Source organism: Canis aureus, chromosome 19, assembly GCF_053574225.1.
Source record: "Canis aureus isolate CA01 chromosome 19, VMU_Caureus_v.1.0, whole genome shotgun sequence".
NCBI lineage: Eukaryota > Metazoa > Chordata > Mammalia > Carnivora > Canidae > Canis > Canis aureus.
The window spans coordinates 48,852,858-48,874,085 of NC_135629.1; the positions used below are offsets into that span (position 1 = coordinate 48,852,858).

A 21,228-nucleotide genomic window follows, 5' to 3' on the forward strand; every position below is an offset into this window, starting at 1 on the left:
GCCAGCAACATAGCATCTCAAAAATCTCTGACTCCAAGATTTCTGCCTCCCTCTTCCACATTTGGAGGTTCCTTGTGTTCTATTGAGCTCACCCGGATCACCAGAATAATGTTATCCTGGAGTTAGCTGACTAACAATATTAATGCCATTTGCAACCTTAGTTCTCCCTTGCCATGACACAAGGCATATCCAAAGATTCTGTACATTAAGAGATAAAAATATTTTGGGGATATTGTTCTGCCTTCTGAAAGTCTTTTTCAGAGGTACTGGGGCCCTCAGGTAAAAGAATCTAACAGAATTATTTGAGATTTTAGGGTGAGTACTTAGACTTTTCTTTCAAAACCATACATGGGGGAGGAGGGGCAAGATGGCGGAAGAGTAGGGTCCCCAAATCACCTGTCCCCGCCAAATTACCTAGATAAACTTCAAATTATCCTGAAAATCTATGAATTCGGCCTGAGATTTAAAGAGAGACCAGCTGGAATGCTACAATGAGAAGAGTTCCCGCTTCTATCAAGGTAGGAAGACGGGGAAAAAATAAAAAAACAAAAGGCCTCCAAGGGGGAGGGGCCCCGCGAGGAGCCGGGCTGAGGCCGGGGCGAGTGTCCCCAGGACAGGAGAGCCCCGTCCCGGAGACGCAGGAGCTGCACCGACCTTCCCGGGCGGAAAGGGGCTCCCAGGGAGTTGGAGCAGGAACCAGGAGGGTGGGGATGCCCTCGGGCTCCCTGGGACACTAACAGGCACCTGTGCCCCGGGAGAGTGCGCCGAGCTCCCTAAGGGCTGCAGCGCACGGCGGGACCCGGAGCAGCTCTGAGGGGCTCGGGCGGCGGCTCCGCGGAGGGGGCTGCGGGGCGGGAGCGCGAATCCAACAGCGCAGGTACCGGAGCACAGGGCGCCGGGACACAGCCCAGGATCCGGCCTCCCCCCGGACAGGCAGAGGCCGGGAGGGCCCAGGACAGCAAGGACGCTCCTGCCCCAGCTGAGCAGATCAGCGCCCCCCCCCCACCGACCCCGAGCCTCCAGGCCCTGCAGACGGAGAGCTCCGGAGTTCCTGTGGGGGCTGAATCTAGGTTTCCAGAGCTGCAGCCACCACTAGGGTTGTTCCTCCTGGGGCATCACGGGGTAAACAACCCCCACTGAGCCCTGCACCAGGCAGGGGGCAGAGCAGCTCCCCCAAGTGCTAACGCCTGAAAATCAGCACAACAGGCCCCTCCCCCAGAAGACCAGCTAGAAGGACAAGTTCCAGGGGAAGTCAAGGGACTTAAAGTATACAGAATCAGAAGATACTCCCCGTGGTTTTTTTGTTGTTGTTTTGTTTTGTTTGTTTGTTTGTTTTTGCTTTTTGATTTGTTTCCTTCCCCCACCCTTTTTTTCCTTTCTTTCTTTTTCTTTATCTCTTCTCTCTTTTTTCTTCTTTTTTTCTTTTTTCTTTTTCTATTTTCTTTCCTTCTCTCTCTCCTCTTTTTCTCCTTTTCCCAATACAACTTGCTTTTGGCCACTCTGCATTGAGCAAAATGACTAGAAGGAAAACCTCACCTCAAAAGAAAGAATCAGAAACAGTCCTCTCTCCAACAGAGTTACAAAATCTGGATTACAATTCAATGTCAGAAAGCCAATTCAGAAGCACTATTATACAGCTACTAGTGGCTCTGGAAAAAGGCATAAAGGACTCAAGAGACTTCATGACTGCAGAATTTAGAGCTAATCAGGCAGAAATTAAAAATCAATTGAATGAGATGCAATCCAAACTAGAAGTCCTAACGACGAAGGGTTAACAAGGTTCTTCCGAATGAGTGAGTGACATAGAAGACAAGTTGATGGCAAAGAGGGAAACTAGGAAAAAAAGAGACAAACAATTAAAAGACCATGAAGATAAATTAAGGGAAATAAATGACAGCCTGAGGAAGAAAAACCTAACGTTTAATTGGGGTTCCCGAGGGCGCCAAAAGGGACAGAGGGCCAGAATATGTATTTGAACAAATCATAGCTGAAAACTTTCCTAATCTGGAAAGGGAAACAGGCATTCAGATCCAGGAAATAGAGAGATCCCCCCTAAAATCAATAAAAACCGTTCAACACCTCGACATTTAATAGTGAAGCTTGCAAATTCCAAAGATAAAGAGAAGATCCTTAAAGCAGCAAGAGACAAGAAATCCCTGACTTTTATGTGGAGGAGTATTAGGGTAACAGCAGACCTCTCCACAGAGACCTGGCAGGCCAGACAGGGCTGGCAGGATATATTCAGGGTCTTAAATGAGAAACACATGCAACCAAGAATACTTTATCCAGCAAAGCTCTCATTCAACATGGAAGGAGAGATAAAGAGCTTCCAAGACAGGCAGGAACTGAAAGAATATGTGACCTCCAAACAAGCTCTGCAAGAAATTTTAAGGGGGACTCTTAAAATTCCCCTTTACAAAGAAGTTCAGTGGAACAATCCACAAATACGAGGACTGAATAGATATCATGATGACACTAAACTCATATCTTTCAATAGTAACTGAACGTGAACGGGCTTAATGACCCCATCAAAAGGCGCAGGGTTTCAGACTGGATAAAAAAGCAGGACCCATCTATTTGCTGTCTACAAGAGACTCATTTTAGACAGAAGGACACCTACAGCCTGAAGATAAAGGTTGGAGAACCTTTTACCATTCAAATGGTCCTCAAAAGAAAGCAGGGGTAACCATCCTTATATCAGATAAACTAAAATTTACCCCGAGGACTGTAGTGAGAGATGAAGAGGGACACTATATCATACTTAAAGGATCTATCCAACAGGAAGACTTAACAATCCTCAATATATATGCCGCAAATGTGGGAGCTGCCAAATATATCAATCAATTAATAACCAAAGTGAAGAAATACTTATACAATAATACACTTATACTTGTTTTTTTTTGTTTTTGTTTTTTTTTTTTACACTTATACTTGTGACTTCAATGTAGCTCTTTCTATACTCAATAGGTCTTCTAAACACAATATCTCCAAAGAAACGAGAGCTTTAAATGATACACTGGACCAGATGGATTTCACAGATATCTACAGAACTTTACATCCAAACTCAACTGAATACACATTCTTCTCAAGTGCACATGGAACTTTCTCCAGAATAGACCACATACTGGGTCACAAATCGGGTCTGAACCGATACCAAAAGATTGGGATCGTCCCCTGCATATTCTCAGAACATAATGCCTTGAAATTAGAACTAAATCACAACAAGTTTGGAAAGAATTCAAACACGTGGAGGTTAAGGACCATCCTGCTAAAAGATGAAGGGTCAACCAGGAAATTAAGGAAGAATTAAAAATATTCATGGAAACTAATGAGAATGAAGATACAACCATTCAAAATCTTTGGGATGCAGCGAAAGCAGTCCTGAGGGGGAAATACATCCCAATACAAGCATCCATTCAAAAACTGGATAGAACTCAAATACAAAAGCTAACCTTACACATAAAGGAGCTAGAGAAAAAACAGCAAATAGATCCTACATCCCAGCAGAAGAAGAGAGTTAATAGAGATTTGAGCAGAACTCAACGAAATCGAGTCCAGAAGAACTGTGGAACAGATCAACAAAACCAGGAGTTGGTTCTTTGAAAGAATTAATAAGATAGATAAACCATTAGCCAGCCTTATTAAAAAGAAGAGAGAGAAGACTCAAATTAATGAAATCATGAATGAGAAAGGAGAGATCACTACCAACACCAAGGAAATACAAACGATTTTAAAAACATATTATGAACAGCTATACACCAATAAATTAGGCAATGTAGAAGAAATGGACGCATTCCTGGAAAGCCACAAACTACCAAAACTGGAACAGGAAGAAATAGAAAATCTGAACAGGCCAATAATCAGGGAGGAAATTGAAACAGTCATCAAAAACCTCCCAACACAAAAGTCCAGGGCCAGATGGCTTCCCAGGGGAATTTTATCAAACGTTTAAAGAAGAAACCATACCGATTCTACTAAAGCTGTTTGGAAAGATAGAAAGAGATGGAGTACTTCCAAATTCGTTCTATGAGGCCAGCATCACCTTAATTCCAAAACCAGACAAAGACCCCACCAAAAAGGAGAATTACAGACCAATATCCCTGATGAACATGGATGCAAAAATTCTCAACAAGATACTAGCCAATAGGATCCAACAATACATTAAGAAAATTATTCACCATGACCAAGTAGGATTTATCCCCGGGACACAAGGCTGGTTCAACACTCATAAAACAATCAATGTGATTCATCATATTAGCAAGAGAAAAACCAAGAACCATATGATCCTCTCATTAGATGCAGAGAAAGCATCTGACAACATACAGCATCCATTCCTGATCAAAACTCTTCAGAGTGTAGGGATAGAGGGAACATTCCTCAACATCTTAAAAGCCATCTACGAAAAGCCCACAGCAAATATCATTCTCAATGGGGAAGCACTGGGAGCCTTTCCCCTAAGATCAGGAACAAGACAGGGATGTCCACTCTCACCACTGCTATTCAACATAGTATTGGAAGTCCTAGCCTCAGCAATCAGACAACAAAAAGACATTAAAGGCATTCAAATTGGCAAAGAGGAAGTCAAACTGTCCCTCTTCGCTGATGACATGATACTCTACATAGAAAACCCAAAAACCTCCACCCCAAGATTGCTAGAACTCATACAGCAATTTGATAGCATGGCAGGATACAAAATCAATGCCCAGAAGTAAGTGGCATTTCTATACACTAACAATGAGACTGAAGAAAGAGAAATTAAGGAGTCAATCCCATTTACAATTGCACCCAAAAGCATAAGATACCTAGGAATAAACCTAACCAAAGAGATAAAGGATCTATACCTTAAAAACTAGAGAACACTTCTGAAGGAAATTGAGGAAGACACAAAGAGAGGGAGAAATATTCCATGCTTATGGATTGGCAGAATTAATATTGTGAAAATGTCAATGTTACCCAGGGCAATTTACATATTTAATGCAATCCCTATCAAAATACCATGGACTTTCTTCAGAGAGTTAGAACAAATTATTTTAAGATTTGTGTGGAATCAGAAAAGACCCCGAATAGCCAGGGGTATTTTATAAAAAAAAAAACCATAGCTGGGGGCATCACAATGCCAGATTTCAGGTTGTACTACAAAGCTGTGGTCATCAAGACAGTGTGGTACTGGCACAAAAACAGACACATAGATGAATGGAACAGAATAGAGAACCCAGAAGTGGACCCTGAAATTTATGGTCAACTAATATTCAATAAAGGAGGAAAGACTATCCACTGGAAGAAAGACAGTCTCTTCAATGAATGGTGCTGGGAAAATTGGACATCACATGCAGAAGAATCAAACTAGACCACTCTCTTTCACCATACACAAAGATAAACTCAAAATGGATGAAAGATCTAAATGTGAGACAAGACTCCTAGAGAAGAACACAGGCAACACCCTTTTTGAACTCAGCCACAGTAATTTCTTGCAAGATACATCCACGAAGGCAAAAGAATCAAAAGCAGAAATGAACTATTAGGACTTCCTCAAGATAAGAAGCTTTTGCACAGCAAAGGATACAGGCAACAAAACTAAAAGACAACCCACAGAATGGGAGAAGATATTTGCAAATGATGTATCAGATAAAGGGCTAGTTTCCAAGATCTATAAAGAACTTATTAAACTCAACAGCAAAGAAACAAACAATCCAATCATGAAATGGGCAAAAGACATGAACAGAAATCTCACAGAGGAAGACATAGACATGGCCAACATGCACCTGAGAAAATGCTCTGCATCACTTGCCATCAGGGAAATACAAATCAAAACCACAATGAGATACCACCTCACACCAGTGAGAATGGGGAAAATTAACAAGGCAGGAAACCACAAATTTTGGAGAGGATGCGGAGAAAAGGGAACCCTCTTACACTGTTGGTGGGAATGTGAACTGGTGCAGCCACTCTGGAAAACTGTGTGGAGGTTCCTCAAAGAGTTAAAAATAGACCTGCCCTAAAACCCAGCAATTGCACTGTTGGGGATTTACCCCAAAGATACAGATGCAATGAAACACCGGGACACCTGCACCCCGATGTTTCTAGCAGCAATGTCCACAATAGCCAAACTGTGGAAGTAGCCTCGGTGTCCATTGAAAGATGAATGGATAAAGAAGATGTGGTTTATGTATACAATGGAATATTACTCAGCCATTAGAAATGACAAATACCCACCATTTGCTTCAACATGGATGGAACTGGAGGGTATTATGCTGAGTGAAGTAAGTCAATCGGAGAAGGACAAACAGTGTATGTTCTCATTCGTTTGTGGAATATAAATAATAGTGAAAGGGAATATAAGGGAAGGGAGAAGAAATGTGTGGGAAATATCAGAAAGGGAGACAGAACATGAGAGACTCCTAACTCTGCGAAATGATCTAGGGGTGGTGGAAGGGGAAGAGGCTGGGGGGTGGGGGTGAATGGGTGACAGGCACTGAAGGGGGCACTTCACAGGATGAGCACTGGGTGTTATTCTGTATGTTGGTAAATTGAACACCAATAAAAAATAAATTTATTAAAAAGAACCATACATGAAGAGGATCATATGCTTACTTACTGATATTACCTCAACTAAACAAATTCAATATCATCTCAAGGTTAAAGTAAAGTGCAAGGTGGTTAGAACTCTGGGAGGCAGGCAAATTCAGGAGAATGAGGAATACAAACTGGATTCATCTGACTTCTAATCTGGTCTCCCAGGAACAGAGTCTTCATAGGAAAATTTTCCTTTCTCTCTAGACCAGTGGCCCATGGGGAATGGAATGCTCTGAGGTGGAAGTAACAATGCAAACAGTGCCAAATGATCAGTCCTAGAGGGCTGTAAGTATCTCTCCTGCTACAAAACTGCAGCAATTGAAATCTTGGATTGGCCGGGAAACAGTTATTTTTCTGTCCCTATGTCTGCCTGGGTACCCATGCTTCACTCCTTTATGCTGACTTGTCTGGGAACAGAGCTTCAGTCTCCATCATCAACTATCCAGGGAGAAATTGCGACCTCCACATAGAGACTTTCATCTTACAGATGTCACCTATGTGAGTCTGAGTGCTCAGCAGGTATTTCAGGAAAGGATCAAAGAGAATGGAATGCATTGGTTGTCTCTCCCAAGGATAGCTTATATGTGGTACATCTGACATTTAAAACCTGGTTTTCTGGTTCCAAAAATTTTACATTTAAAATCATTTTGAAGTCTTTTATTACTTCATCTTTTAAAACCCCCTTCTATTGTTGCATTATATATTTTCTATTATAAATTGCAGGTTTGTTCCCTTTGCACATTTTCCTTGAGGGATATTCAATCAGAAAATGTCTTGACATCATGAAAATACCACTTCTTTCTTGTTGGAGTACATTGTTTGTTTCCTGCTTTGTTAATTATTCTGCACAGTAAGGGGATGTAAACTGGGGCTGAAAAGCTGCCAGAACCACAGAAACTTTCTGCTCATCACAGTCTCTTAGGCACCACCTGAGCTTATTAGATATCTGTACCCTGGTGTCCATTTAATTCCTCTCTCTGTTTCGGAACGTTTTCTTATGTTTCTTCAAATACAGGTCAAAAATGATTGTGTTCAATGGAACCCTGTGTTTCCAATACCATGGAAGGCTTACTAAATAGGATGAAATATTTTAATTCAATTTAGTTAAAATACAGCATATTATCACTTTTAGAGGTAGAGCTTAGTGATTCATCAGTTGCATACAACACCCAGTGTTCACCACATCACATGCCCTCCTTAATGTTCATTACTGAGTTACCCCATCCCCCCCACCTCCCCTTAGCAAACCTATTTGTTTCCTAGAGTTAAGAGCCTCTCCCCAGTAAGGTAAGCTTGTTCTATGGATACATTAAATATGGTAAAATGGTAGAATGAAACAAGGAAGTGTAGAAGTTAAGAGCAAAGGTATGGGGGCACATCTTGGCTCCATCACCTGTAGAGTGGTTGATTCCAAATAGATCACTTAACTTCTCTGTTAACTTCATTTAACTCTGTAATGACAGAGTTGTTTTGAGGGTGAAATAAAATAAGAATATAAAAATGTCACAAAAAAGAGCTTCTTATGATTTGCCTCTCTCTGTTTTTATCTTTTTGCAATTTTGTCCTCCATTCCCCTATATTTATCTTTTTTGTTTCTCAAATTCCACATGTGAGTGAAATCATACAGTGTTTGTCTTTCTCTAATTGACTTATTTTACTTAGCATAATGCCCTCTAGTCCCTTACACATCATGGCAAATGGCAAGATTTCATTCATTTAATGGCTGAATAATATTCATTATATATATATATATATATATATATATATATATATATATATATATATGAAATATCAGAAAGGGAGACAGAACATAAAGACTCCTAACTCTGGGAAATGAACTAGGGGTGGTGGAAGGGGAGGAGGGCGTGGGGTGGGGGTGAAAGGATGACAGGCACTGAGGGGGGCACTTGACAGGATGAGCACTGGGTGTTATTCTGTATGTTGGCAAATTGAACACCAATAAAAATAAATTTATTATTAAAAAAAATAAAGCATGTAGCTGGTATATAGATAGATAGATAGATAGATAGATAGATAGATAGATAGATAGAGCAATTGTACTACTGGGTATTTACCCTAAAGATACAGATATAGTGAAACAAAGGGGCACTTTCATCCCAATGTTCATAGCAGCAATGTCCATAATATCCAAACTGTGGAAAGAGTCAAGATGTCCTTTGACAGATGAATGGATGAAGGAGATGTGGTATACACACACACACACACACACACACACACACACACACAATGGAATATTATTCAGCCATCAGAAACAACGAATACCCACCATTTGCTTCAACGTGGATGGAACTGGAGGGTGTTAATGCTGAGTGAAGTAAGTCAATCAGAGAAGGACAAACATTATATGAATACTTACCAGTTACAACCAGGTGGATGTAAATTTACATTGGTTGGCATTATGCTATGTGAAGTAAGTCAACTGGAGAAAGACAATTATAATATGGTATCACTCATATGAGCAATATAAGAAATATTGCAAGTGAAGGAGGGGAAATAGAATTGGGAAAAATCAGGAAGACAAACCATGAGAGACTCTTAACTTTGGGGAATCATACTGAAGGTTGCTGAAAGGGTGACAAGGAGGTGGCAGAACACTTGTTCTTTCCTGTCATGTTCATTTTAGTCATTCTAACTGGTGTAAGATGATATCTCATTGTGATTTGATTTGTATTTCCCTACTGACAAGTGATGTGAAGCATTTTTTCATGTGTCTGTTGGCAATTTATATATCTTCTTTAGAGAAATGTCTGTTCATGTCTTCTTTTCATTTCTTGCCTGGATTGTATGGGTTTTGGATCTTGAGTTTGATAAGTTCTTTATAGATTTTTGGATACTAACCCTTTATCTTATATGTCATTGGCAAATATCTTCTCTCATTCTGTAGATAACCTTTTCATTTTGTTGACTGTTTGCTTTGCTGTGCAGAAGCATTGTCTCTTGATGAAGTCCCAATAGTTCATTTTTGCTTTCCTGCACATTGACTTGAGACATATCTTGCAAGAAATTCCTGTGGCTGAGGTCAAATAGATTTCTGCATGTGTTATCCTCTAGGATTTTGATGGACTATCTCTCAATTAGGTCTTTCATCCATTTTGAGTTTATCTTTGTGTGTGGTGTAAGAGAATGGTCTAGTTTCATTCTTCTGGAGGTGCCTGTCCAATTTTCCAGCACCATTTATTGAAGATACCTGTCTTATTGTTGGATATTCTTTCCTGCTTTGTAGAAGATGAGTCGACTATAGAGTTGAGGGTCCATTTCTGGGTTCTCTATTCTGTTCCATCGATCTTGTGTAGGTTACTGTGCCAATACTACTTTCTTGATGATCAAAGCTTTGTAGTGTAGTTTGAAGTCAGGCATTGTGATGTTACTAGTTTTAGTTTTTCTTCTTTTCAAAACTCCTCTAGATTTTGGGGGATCTTTCCTAGTTCCATACAAATCTTAGGATTATTTGCTCCATCTCTGTGAAAAGTTTTGATGATATTTGGATAGATATTACATTGAATGTGTAGATTGCCCTAGGTGTTTTCACAATATTTATTCTTCCAATCTGTGAGCATGGAATGTTTTTTCCATCTCTTTGTGTCTTCCTCAATTCCTTTCAGAAGTGTTTTGTAGTTTTTTGAGTACAGATCCTTTACTTCTTTGGTTAGGTTTATTCCTAGGTATCTTTTGGGATTTGGTACAATTATAAATGGAATCACTTCCTTAATTTCTCTTTCTTCTGCCTTGTTAGTTTATAGAAATGCAACTGATTTCCGTGCATTGATTTTCTATCCTGCCACTTTATTGAATTGCTGTATGAGTTCTAACATTTTTTAGGTGGAGTCTTTTGGGTTCTACACACACAGAATCATGTCATCTGTGAAGTGTGAGAGTTTGACTTCTTCTTTGCCATTTTGAATGCTTTTTATTTCTTTTTGTTGTCTGATTGCTGAAGTGAGGACTTGTAGTACTATGTTGAACAGCAGCGGTGAGAGTGGACATCCCTTTCATGTTCCTGACCTTACGGGAAAGGCTCTCAGTTTTTCCCCATTGAGAATGGTATTGACTTAGCTTATCCTAAATTGGCTCTTATGGTATTGAGGTATGTTCCCTATATCCCTGCAATCTGAAGAGTTTTAATCAAAAAAGGATCCTGTGTTTGTCAAATGCTTTTTCTACATCAATTGAGGGGAATCATATGGTTCTAGTCTTTCTTTTATTAATGTGATATGCCATGTTGATTCATTCGTCAGTGTTGAACCACCCTTGCATCCCAGGAAAAAAATCCCACTTGGCCATGGTGCTAATCCTTTAAAGTATAGTTGGATCCTTCTGGCTAGTATCTTGGTGAGAATTTTTGCATCTGTGTTCATCAGGGATATTGGTCTATAATTCTCCTTTGTGATGGGATCTTTGCTTTTGAGATCAAGATAATGTTGGCCTCATAGAATGAGACCGGAAGTTTTCCTTCCATTTCTATGTTTTGAAACAGATTCACTAGAAGAGACAGTATTTCTTCTTTAAAGGTTTGGCATAATCTTGTGGGAAGACATCTGTCCTTGGACTCTTGTCTCTTGGAAGATTTTTGATGACTGCTTCAATTTCCTTGCTGGTTATTAGTCTGTTTGGGTAGTCTATTTCTTCCTATTTCAGTTTTGACGGTTTATAAGTTTCTAGGAATGCATCTGTTTCTTCTAGACTGCCTAATTTGTTGGCATACAGTTGGACATAATATGTTCTTAAATCATTTGCATTTCCTTTTTTAAATATTTTTTATTGGAGTTCGATTTGCCAACATATATCATATCACCCAGTGCTCATCTCCTCAAGTGCCCCCCCATCCCCCTATCCCTTCTTTCCACTACCCCTTGTTTGTTTCCCAGAGTTAGGAGTCTCTCATGTTCTGTCGCCCTGATATTTCCCACTCATTTTCTCCTTTCCCCTTTAATCCCTTTCACTATTTTTTATATTCCCCAAATGAATGAGACCATATAATGTTTGTCCTTCTCTGATTGACTTACTTCACTCAGCATAATACCCTCCAGGTCCAACCACGTCGAAGCAAAAGGTGGGTATTTGTCATTTCTAATGACAATATATAGACCACAATATATGTCGGTTCTAATGGTCTAATGATATATAGACCACATAATTTGCATTTCCTTGATGTTGATCGTGATCTCTCCTCTTTCATTCATGATTTGATTAATTTGTGTCTTTTTTCTTTTTGATAAGTCTGGCTAGAAGATTAACAATCTTATTAATTCTTTCAAAGAGCCACCTCCTAATTTTGTTGATCTGTTCTACTGTTTTTCTGGTTTCTAGTTCAGTGATTCCTGCTGTAATCTTTATGATTTCTCTTCTCCTGCTTGGTTTAGGTTTTATTTGCTGTTCTTTCTCCAACTCCTTCAGGTGTAAGGTTAGCTTGTATATATGAGATTTTTCTAATTTTTTTAGAGATGCTCGTACTGAAATGTATTTCCTTCTTGGAACTTCCTTTGCTGTATCCCAAATGTCATGAACAGTTGTGCTTTCATTTTCATTAACTTGAATGAAACTCTTTTTTTATTGGAGTTTGGTTTCTCAATATATAGTATAACACCCAGTGCAAACTTTTAAATTATTCTCTAATTTCCTGGTTGACCTATTCATTCTTTAGTAGAAGGCTCTTTAACTTCCAAGTGTTTGAGTTCTTTCTAGATTTCCTCTTGTGATTGAGTTCAAATTTCAAAGCATGGTGGTCTGAAAATATGGAGGGAATGATCCCAATCTTTTGGTATCAGTTGAGTCTTAATTTGTGATCCAGTATGTGATCTATGCTGGAGAATGTCCCATGTGTACCAGAGAAGAATGTGGATTCTACTGTATTAGGACAGAATTCTCTGTTTATATCTATGAAGTCCATCTGGTTCAGTTTGTCATTCAAAGCCCTTGTGTCTTTGTTGATCTTCTGCTTAGATTATATGTCCATTGCTGGGATTGGGGTGTTGAAGTCTCCTAGTATTATTATCTATGTGCTTCTTTACTTTGGTTATTAATTGATTGATATATTTGGCTGCTCCCAAGTTAGTAGCATAAAGATTTACAATTGTTAGATCTTCTTGTTGGATAGACCCTTTAAGTATGATATACTGTCTCTCTTCATCTCTTACTGCAGTCTTTGATTTAAAATCTAATTTATCTGATATAAGGATTGCTATCCTATCTTTCTTTTTCAGTCTATTTGCTATACCCCTCATTTTAAGTCTGAAGGAGTCTTTAGTCTCTTGTAGACAACATATGGGTGGGTCTTGCTTTTTATCCAGTCTGATACCCTTTTCTTTTGACTGGTGCATTTAGCCTATTCATGTTCAGAGTAATTATTGAAAGATACAAATTTAGTGCCATTATGTTACCTATACAGTCCTTGTTTCTGAAGATTGTCTCTCTTTCTTTCTAGACTATGTTGCTCTTGGGCTCCTTCTTCTTTTACAGTATCTGCCTTCATATTTCTTGCAGGACTGGCTTGGTGGTCACGTATTCTTTCAGTTTCTGGGTGTCCTGATACTCTTTACCTCTCTTTCCACTCTGAATGACAGCCTTACTGAATAAAGTGTTCTTGGTTGTATATTTTTTTCATTTAGTACCCTGAATATATCACACCAACCCTTTCTGGCCTGTCAGGATTCAGTAGATAGTTCTGCTGCCAATCAAATATTCCTACCCCTCTAAGTTAAGAATCTTTTTTTCTTGAGCTCTTAAGAGTTCAAGATTTTCTCTATCTGTGATTTGCAAGCTTCACTATTATATGTCCGGGTGTTGATCTAGTTTTATTGATTTTGGAAGGGTATGAATGGCTGTTTCTTTGACCAGATTAGGGAAGTTCTCAGCTATAATCTGTTCAAATATACCTCCCGGCTCTCTCTCTTTCTCTCGCTCTCTCTCTCTCTTTCCCTCTCTCTCTGAAACCTCGGGAATTCCAATAATTTAGATTTTTTTCCATGTCATCGCTTATCTCTCGGGGTCTCTCCTCATGGGCTATTAGTTGTTTTTTTTCTCTTTTCCTCAGCTACATCTTTTCCATCAACTTGTCTTCTATGTCACCGACTCTCTCTTCTGTCTCATTTACCCTAGCTTTAAGAGCATCCAGATTTGACTGCCTCTCAGTTAGAATATTTTTAATTTTAGCCTGATTAGATCTCATTTCTTCACTAAGAGATTCTCTAGAGTCTTTTATGCTTTTTTCAAACCCAGCTAGTAATTTTATCATTGTTCCTGAATTCTATCTCTGACATATTACTTTTATCCATATCCATTAGATCTGTGGCAGAGAGTATTACCTTTCATTCTTTCTTTTGTTGTGACTTCCTCTTTCTAGTCATTTTGTCCAATGAAAAATGACTGAATGAATGAACAGAATAAAAAATATCAATCATAACCCAAGCAGAATACACACTAGACAAATCCAAAGAGGTCAGAAACCAGAAAAGAAAAATCCCAACAAAGACATTTTCACAATATTAATTCTGCCAATCCATGAGCATGAAATATTTTTCTATCTCTTTGTGTCTTCCTCAATTTCTTTCAGAAGTGTTCTATAGTTTTTAGGGTATAGATCCTTTATCTCTTTGGTTAGGTTTATTCCTAGGTATCTTATGCCCAACAAAAACAAAAACAAAACAAAGAAAAATAAAAATAAAAAGAAGGGAGGGAGGCTAAGGAAGAGAGAGAATATAATCTTACATAGTGGACAAAACAGAGTGATCCACTTGGTCCTGAGTGTATTATGGTCTATGTGTTAGAAGATACTAAATTCCAAAATTATGAAGAAAGCAAAACTTATATACAAAAATAAAATTTATTTTTTTTTCAAAAATAAAAGTTAATACAGTGAAAAAAAGCCAAAAATTAAGACTATATCTATAACATAATTGTAAAAAATGAAAATAAAAAACCTTTAAAAACAAATAGTTGGAAAAAAAGAAACTAGTTGAAACAGGAAAAAAGAGAAAAATGGAAAATTTTAAACTGAAAGATAAATGAAACCTAAGAAAAATGTTCAAGTTCTATATACTATTTCCCCCAGCAGTGGAGTTTTACAGTATTGTTTGGTCTGTAATCCTGCTGCTCACCTGTTCTAGCTGGTCTTCTGTAGGATGGGCCTGCTGTGCTGATTCTCAGATGTCTGTCCCTGGGCAGAGTTGTACCATCCCTTGCCAGGAGGCAAGGCTCAGTGTAAGTTTTTTGCTTCCCTGAAGGCTTTTCATACCTCTTTGGAGGATGAAAATAAAATTGGCCATGCTTCAATCTACAGCCCTGGATCTGAAAGATCAGGGTGTATGCCAAACTGCAGACTCCTATGGTGCTGCCCACTTTGATCTTCCCTGGGAAGAGGCAGAGGGACACTGATTTGTACAATTTCAGGGTCCTAGGATAGAGAGCTTTTGCATGGTTCAGTGAGCACCTGCTCTGCTCCTCCCAGAGGAAGCTAGGGTTGCAGAATTCCAGTCCTTTGCAGGGACCCAACATGAAGACCAGTCACCCCATTCGGCCACAATTCAGGGTTTATGGCAAAAGGAGCTGAGAGTCGCCTCTGGGCTCGCTGACCTAAACCCAATTCCCTACTTCAATACTTGAGAACTCTGTTGGTTCAGGCACCCCTGTTCTTTCTGTGCCTCTGAAGATCCTGAGACCTTTCTGACCCACCTGAGATTCTGCCCCTGCTTCTGAGCCCCTTTCAGGCAGGGAAGTCTCTCCCAGGAGCAGATTTCTAAACGTCCTGATTTTAAGCTCCAGGTCTATATCATTTTCCAGTAGCTGGCTTATGTAGGCTTCCTCTCTCCACCATTTATCTTACCATATATCCCCTCCATTTCTCTTCTCTTCACTCCTATCTTGCAAAAAAGTGATCACTTTTCTATTTGTGTAGTTCTAGCCATTATTTTCTTACATCTCAGGTTGAATTCATGGGTGTTCAGGATGACTTGATAGTTATCTAACTAAATTAAGGGGACCAAATAAGTGGGAAATATCAGAAAAGGGAGACGAAACACGAAGGACTCCTAACTCTGAAAAACGAACTAGGGGTGGTGGAAGGGGAGGTGGGCGAGGGGTGGGGGTGACTGGGTGACGGGCACTGAGGTGGGCACTTGACAGGATGAGCACTGGGTGTTATTCTATATGTTGACAAATTGAACACCAATAAAAAATAAATTTATTAAAGAAAATAATACTAAATAAATAAAACTTCCATTTTTATAAATAAATAAATAAATAAAATCTTTAATAAAAATTAATTAATTAATTAATTAAGAGTACCAGATGAAATGAGGACCCCTACTCCTCCACCATTTTGCCTCCAAAATCCCATGTCTTGTTTATCCATTCATCAGTTGATGGACATTTGAGCTCTTTTCATAGTTTCTGTATTGTTCATAATGCTGTTATGAACATCAGAGTGCATATACCCTCTCTATTTAGTATTTTTGTATCCCTTAGGTAATACCTAGTAGTACAATCTACAGAATGGGAGAAGATATTTACAAATGACATATCTGATAAAGGCTTAGTATCCAAAATCTATAAAGAACACACCAATAAAAAATAAATTTATTATTAAAAAAAAGAACATACCAAACTGAACACTGAACAAAAAATAATCTAAATGGACAGGAATTCCTAATCAGAGATGTCAGGTAAATTCCCTTAAATGGGATAAGATCTATACAAAAAAATCTATATTTCTTTCTTGATTGCAAAATATAAATTGTAGCATGTCACTCTTAGTAATGCCCATTTGCTATAAATCAAACTACAGTGAGATATCATCTCAACTCATCAGAATGGCTAAAATAATAACACAAGAAACAGCAGTTGTTGGCAAAGATGTGGAGAAAAAGGAACGCTCTTGCTCTCTTGGTGGGAATGCAAATTGCTGCAGTCACTCTGGAAAACAGTATGGAGGTTTCTCAAAAATTTAAAAATACAACTGCTCTAAGATCCCATAATGGCACTGCTAGATATTTACCCAAAGGATAGAAAAATACTAGTTCAAAAGGATACATGCTCCTCAAAGTTTATAGCAGCCTTATCTACAATAGCCAAACAATTGAAACAGCCCTCGTGTCCATCATCTTATGAATGGATAAAGAAATGAGTAGATAAAGAATACACACACATATATAATGGAATATTACAAAGAATTAAATATTGCCATGAATAAACACATGGATGAGTGTGTATTATGCTAAGAGAAATAAGTCAGAGAAAGATGAATACCATACATGGAATTTAAGGGGAAAAATGATCATGGGGGAAAAAGAGAAAGAGGAAATCAAGAAACAAACTCTTAACTATAGAAAATAAACTGCTAGTGACCAGAGAGGAGGTGAGCAGAAGAATAGGCAAAAGAGGTGATGGTGATGAAGGAGTGAACTTGTGATGAGCACTAGGTATTACATGGTAGGGTTAAATCATTAAATTATGCACCTGAAATCATATTACACTGTATGTTAGCTAATAGGAATTTGATTTTAAAGACTTTAAAAAATGAAAAAAGGATCATAAATAAAGCCCGATTGATTGAAAATTGTTATGTTCCTTTTTCCTGCCTTGTAGTCACCTCCGCCATATGGAACTGAGCAATGATACAAAAATTTCAGAGTTTCTTCTTCTTGGATTTTCAGAGGAACCAGAACTGCAGCCCCTCATATTTGGGTTTTTCCTTTCCATGTACCTGATCACTGTGTTTGGAAACTTGCTCATCATCCTGGCTGTCAGCTCAGACTCCCACCTTCACACCCCCATGTACTTCTTCCTAACCAATCTGTCCTTTGTAGACATCTGTTTCACCTCCACCACCATGCCCAAGATGCTCCAGAACATGAGGACCCAGAGCAAGGTCATTAGCTTTGCAGGTTGCATCAGTCAGATGTATTTTTTCCTACTCTGTGCCTTGTTGGATGATTTTGTCTTGTCTGTAATGGCTTATGACCGCTTCGTGGCCATCTGTCACCCCTTGCGCTACACAGTCATCATGAACCCCCAGATCTGTGGACTGCTGGTTCTGGTGTCCTGGATCATCAGTGTTCTCAATTCCATGACACAGAGCTTAATGGTGTTGCAGCTGTCCTTCTGTACAGACATGGAAATCCACCATTTTTTCTGTGAACTCAATCAGATAGTTGGGAATGCCTGTTCTGACACCTTTCTTAATGACATGGTGATGTATCTTGCAATTGTGCTGCTGGGGGGTGTCCCCCTGGCTGGTATCATGTACTCTTACTCTAAGATAGTTTCCACCATATGTAGAATATCGTCAGCTCAGGGCAAGTATAAAGCATTTTCCACTTGTGCATCTCACCTCTCAGTTGTCTCCTTATTTTATGGTACAAGCCTAGGAGTGTACCTTAGCTCTGCTGCTCCCCTAAACTCTCACTCTAGTGCAGTAGCCTCTGTGATGTACACAGTGGTCACACCCATGCTGAACCCTTTCATCTACAGTCTGAGGAACAGAGACATAAAGAGGGCTCTGAAAAGAATCATTGGGATTCCAGTGATGTAAGGGCTAATCATCCCAGGGCTGAAGATGTACTCATGATTGTAGGTCTCACAGCTTCAGAGCCAGGAATTCCCATTCTTTGATTAAGCTGCAGAAGTAGAATTTCCTCATTCTATTTATTTCCTCGAATTTCCATATGTTTGAATTCAACTTCTCCATGCAATTTCAGTAACTCATGTTAATAATTTTCTGCTCTGTCTGATATACAGTTTCCCCCTTTGTCTATTTCCTAGTTTTTTTTTAAAAAGTTGTCCCCAGCTTGATAAAAAATATTTGGAAATTTCTATTTATGTCATGGGGTACCATGGATTTAAGAATAATTTCTACTCAAACAACATATATCATCCCAAGTATTTTTCTCTTGTTTTACTAAAAGGTTTGTCATCAGTTATATTATTTCTATAGAAAAAAACTACTTTTGATAACCAAGGCCATTTTTGTAACTTTACAATAAAGGCAAATATGAGTCCCCAGTTTTTCACTTTTATGGACATAAATACTTTGAATATCACTACCTTCTCTGCTTATACTGACTGTGTAGACTAACTTATAGTTTGTCTATAGGCAGTCACTGAGTTCCTTTCTCCTTATCATGATCATGTTCTCCTATGCAACTGTGTCCACTGTGCCTACTAAAGTGATTGGTAACATGATTACCAAGTACATGTCTCTGCCTCTGTGTGTGTGTGTGTGTGTGTGTCTCATGAATAAATAAATAAAATCTTTTTTTAAAAAAGTACATGCGTTCAAGTGAACTCTATACCAGAACACAGAATAAATTGAATTTTAGAGGCACCAGGGTGGCTCAGTCCGTTAAGCATCTGCCTTCAGCTCAGGTCATGTCCCAGGGTACTGAGATCAAGCCCTGCATCTGGCTTCCTGCTCAACCGGGAGCCTCCTTCTCCCTCTTCTTATGCCCCTTCCCCAATTCTTCTCTCTCCCTCTGTTTCTCTCTGCCTCTTTGTCTCTGTCTCTCTCTCTCTCTTTCTAATATAAATAAATAAAATCTTTTTAAAAAAATAGACTATTGCATATGGTCTTTGAGCCAGGTAAGAAGAAAATTTGAAATTATACTTTGTATTACAGAGCAAATTATTTCATTTTATCCTATCCATACATCATTGGAGTTTGGCATCCATGTAAGAGAGTTGGATTTTTTCTGTTGGATAAAAAAAAGTTGGTTGGCATGTTTATGGTGTTTTACTGAATCATCTTCCTTTTCTACTGTATACAAATGGGATCTTTGCTCTAAATGAAACATCTCCTCTTTTCTAAATTTTCTCAAACCATTAAATGGGCAGTGATTGAACAATATCAATATCATTCATATATGTAGATACGGAAAACTAAAGGAAATAAAGGAAAACTAATAAGAGACATTGAAATCCTGTCCATTCATGTGATTTAGGACATATCTTCTGTAGAAGCACTTTGGTTAGTCCCAAGGACACGCTCAATGTTAGGAGTGTGAGTATGTGTATGTGCATGTGTACATTTGTATACAACTTTCTCTCTCTTTTTTGTATTTTATTACTTACAACCTTTATTTTTTTTGTTTTGTTTTTTTTATTTTTTTATTGGAGTTCAATTTGCAAACATATAGCATAACACCCAGGGCTCATCCTGCCAAGTGCCCTCCACAGTGCCCATCACCCAGTCACCCCAACCCCCAGCCCGCTTCCCCTTCCAACGCCCCTTGTTCATTTCCCAGAGTTAGGGGTCTGTCATATTTTGTCACCCTCACTGATATTTTCACTCATTTTCTCTCCTTTCCCTTTATTCCCTTTCACTAATTTTTATACTCCCCAAAGAATGAGACCATATAATATCTGTCCTTTTCTGACTGACTTATTTAACTTAGAATACTACTTTCCAGGTCCCTACACATCAAAGCAAATAGTGGATATTTGTAGTTTCTAATGGCTGATTAATATTCCATTGTATACATAGACCACATATGCTTTATCCATTCATCTTTTGATGGACACCAAGGCTCCTTCTGCAGTTTGCCTATTGTGGACACTGCTGCCTAAAACATCGGAGTGCAGGTGTCCGGGCATTTCACTGCATCTGTATCTTTGGGGTAAATCCCCAGCAGGGCAATTGCTGGGTCCTGGGCAGGTCTATTTTTAACTCTTTGAGGAACCTCCACACAGTTTTCCAGAGTGGCTGCACCAGTGCACATTCCCACCAACAGTGCAAGAGGGTTCCCCTTTCTCCACATCCTCTCCAACATTTGTGGTTTCCTGTCTTGTTCATTTTCACCATTCTCATTGGTGTGAGGTGGTATCTCATTGTAGTTTTGATTTGTATTTCTCTGATGGCCTGTGATGCAGAGCATTTTCTCATGTGCTTGTTGGCCATGTCCATGTCTTCCTCTGTGAGATTTCTGTTCATGTCTTTTGCCCATTTCATGATTGGATTCTTTGTTTCTCTGCTGTTGAGTTGAATAAGTTCTTTATAGATCTTGTGCACATGGAACTTTCTCCAGAATAGACCACATACTGGGTCACCAACAAGTCTGGACTGATACCAAAAGATTGGGAACATCCCCTGCATATTTTCAGACCATAATGTTTGAAATTAGAACTAAATCACAAGAAGAAGTATGGAAGGACTTCAAACACGTGGAGGTTGAGGACCAACCTGCTGAAAGATGAAAGGGTCAACCAGGAAATTAGGGAACAGTTAAAAAGATTCATGGAAACTAATGAGAATGAAGATACAACTGTGCAAAATCTTTGGGATACAGCGAAAGCAGTCCTGAGGGGGAAATACACCACAATACAAACATCCACCCAAAACTGGAAAGAGGGGCAGAGGGCAAGATGGAGGAAGAGTAGGGTCCCCAAATCACCTGTCCTCACCAAATTACCTAAATAACTTTCAAATCATCCTGAAAATCTACGAATTCATCCTGAGATTTAAAGAGAGACCAGCTGGAATGCTACAGTGAGAAGAGTTCCCGCTTCTATTAAGGTAGGAAGACGGGGAAAAAAGAATTAAAGAAACAAAAGGCGTCCAAGGGGGAGGGGCCCCGCGAGGAGCCCAGCGGAGGCCAGGGCGAGTGTCCCCAGGACAGGAGAGCCCCGTCCTGGAGAAGCAGGAGCTGC

The 21,228-nt window shown here is 39.2% G+C and overlaps 1 protein-coding gene across 1 annotated transcript; it reads left to right on the plus strand.

Annotated features, from left to right (window-relative positions):
• Nucleotides 1-17,185: 17,185 nt before the first annotated feature.
• LOC144289345 (olfactory receptor 7A10-like) lies at nt 17,186-18,118 on the plus strand. Its single transcript, XM_077857494.1, has one exon. It carries the CDS (start codon nt 17,186-17,188, stop codon nt 18,116-18,118), a length of 933 nt encoding a protein of 310 aa, XP_077713620.1.
• Nucleotides 18,119-21,228: the final 3,110 nt, after the last annotated feature.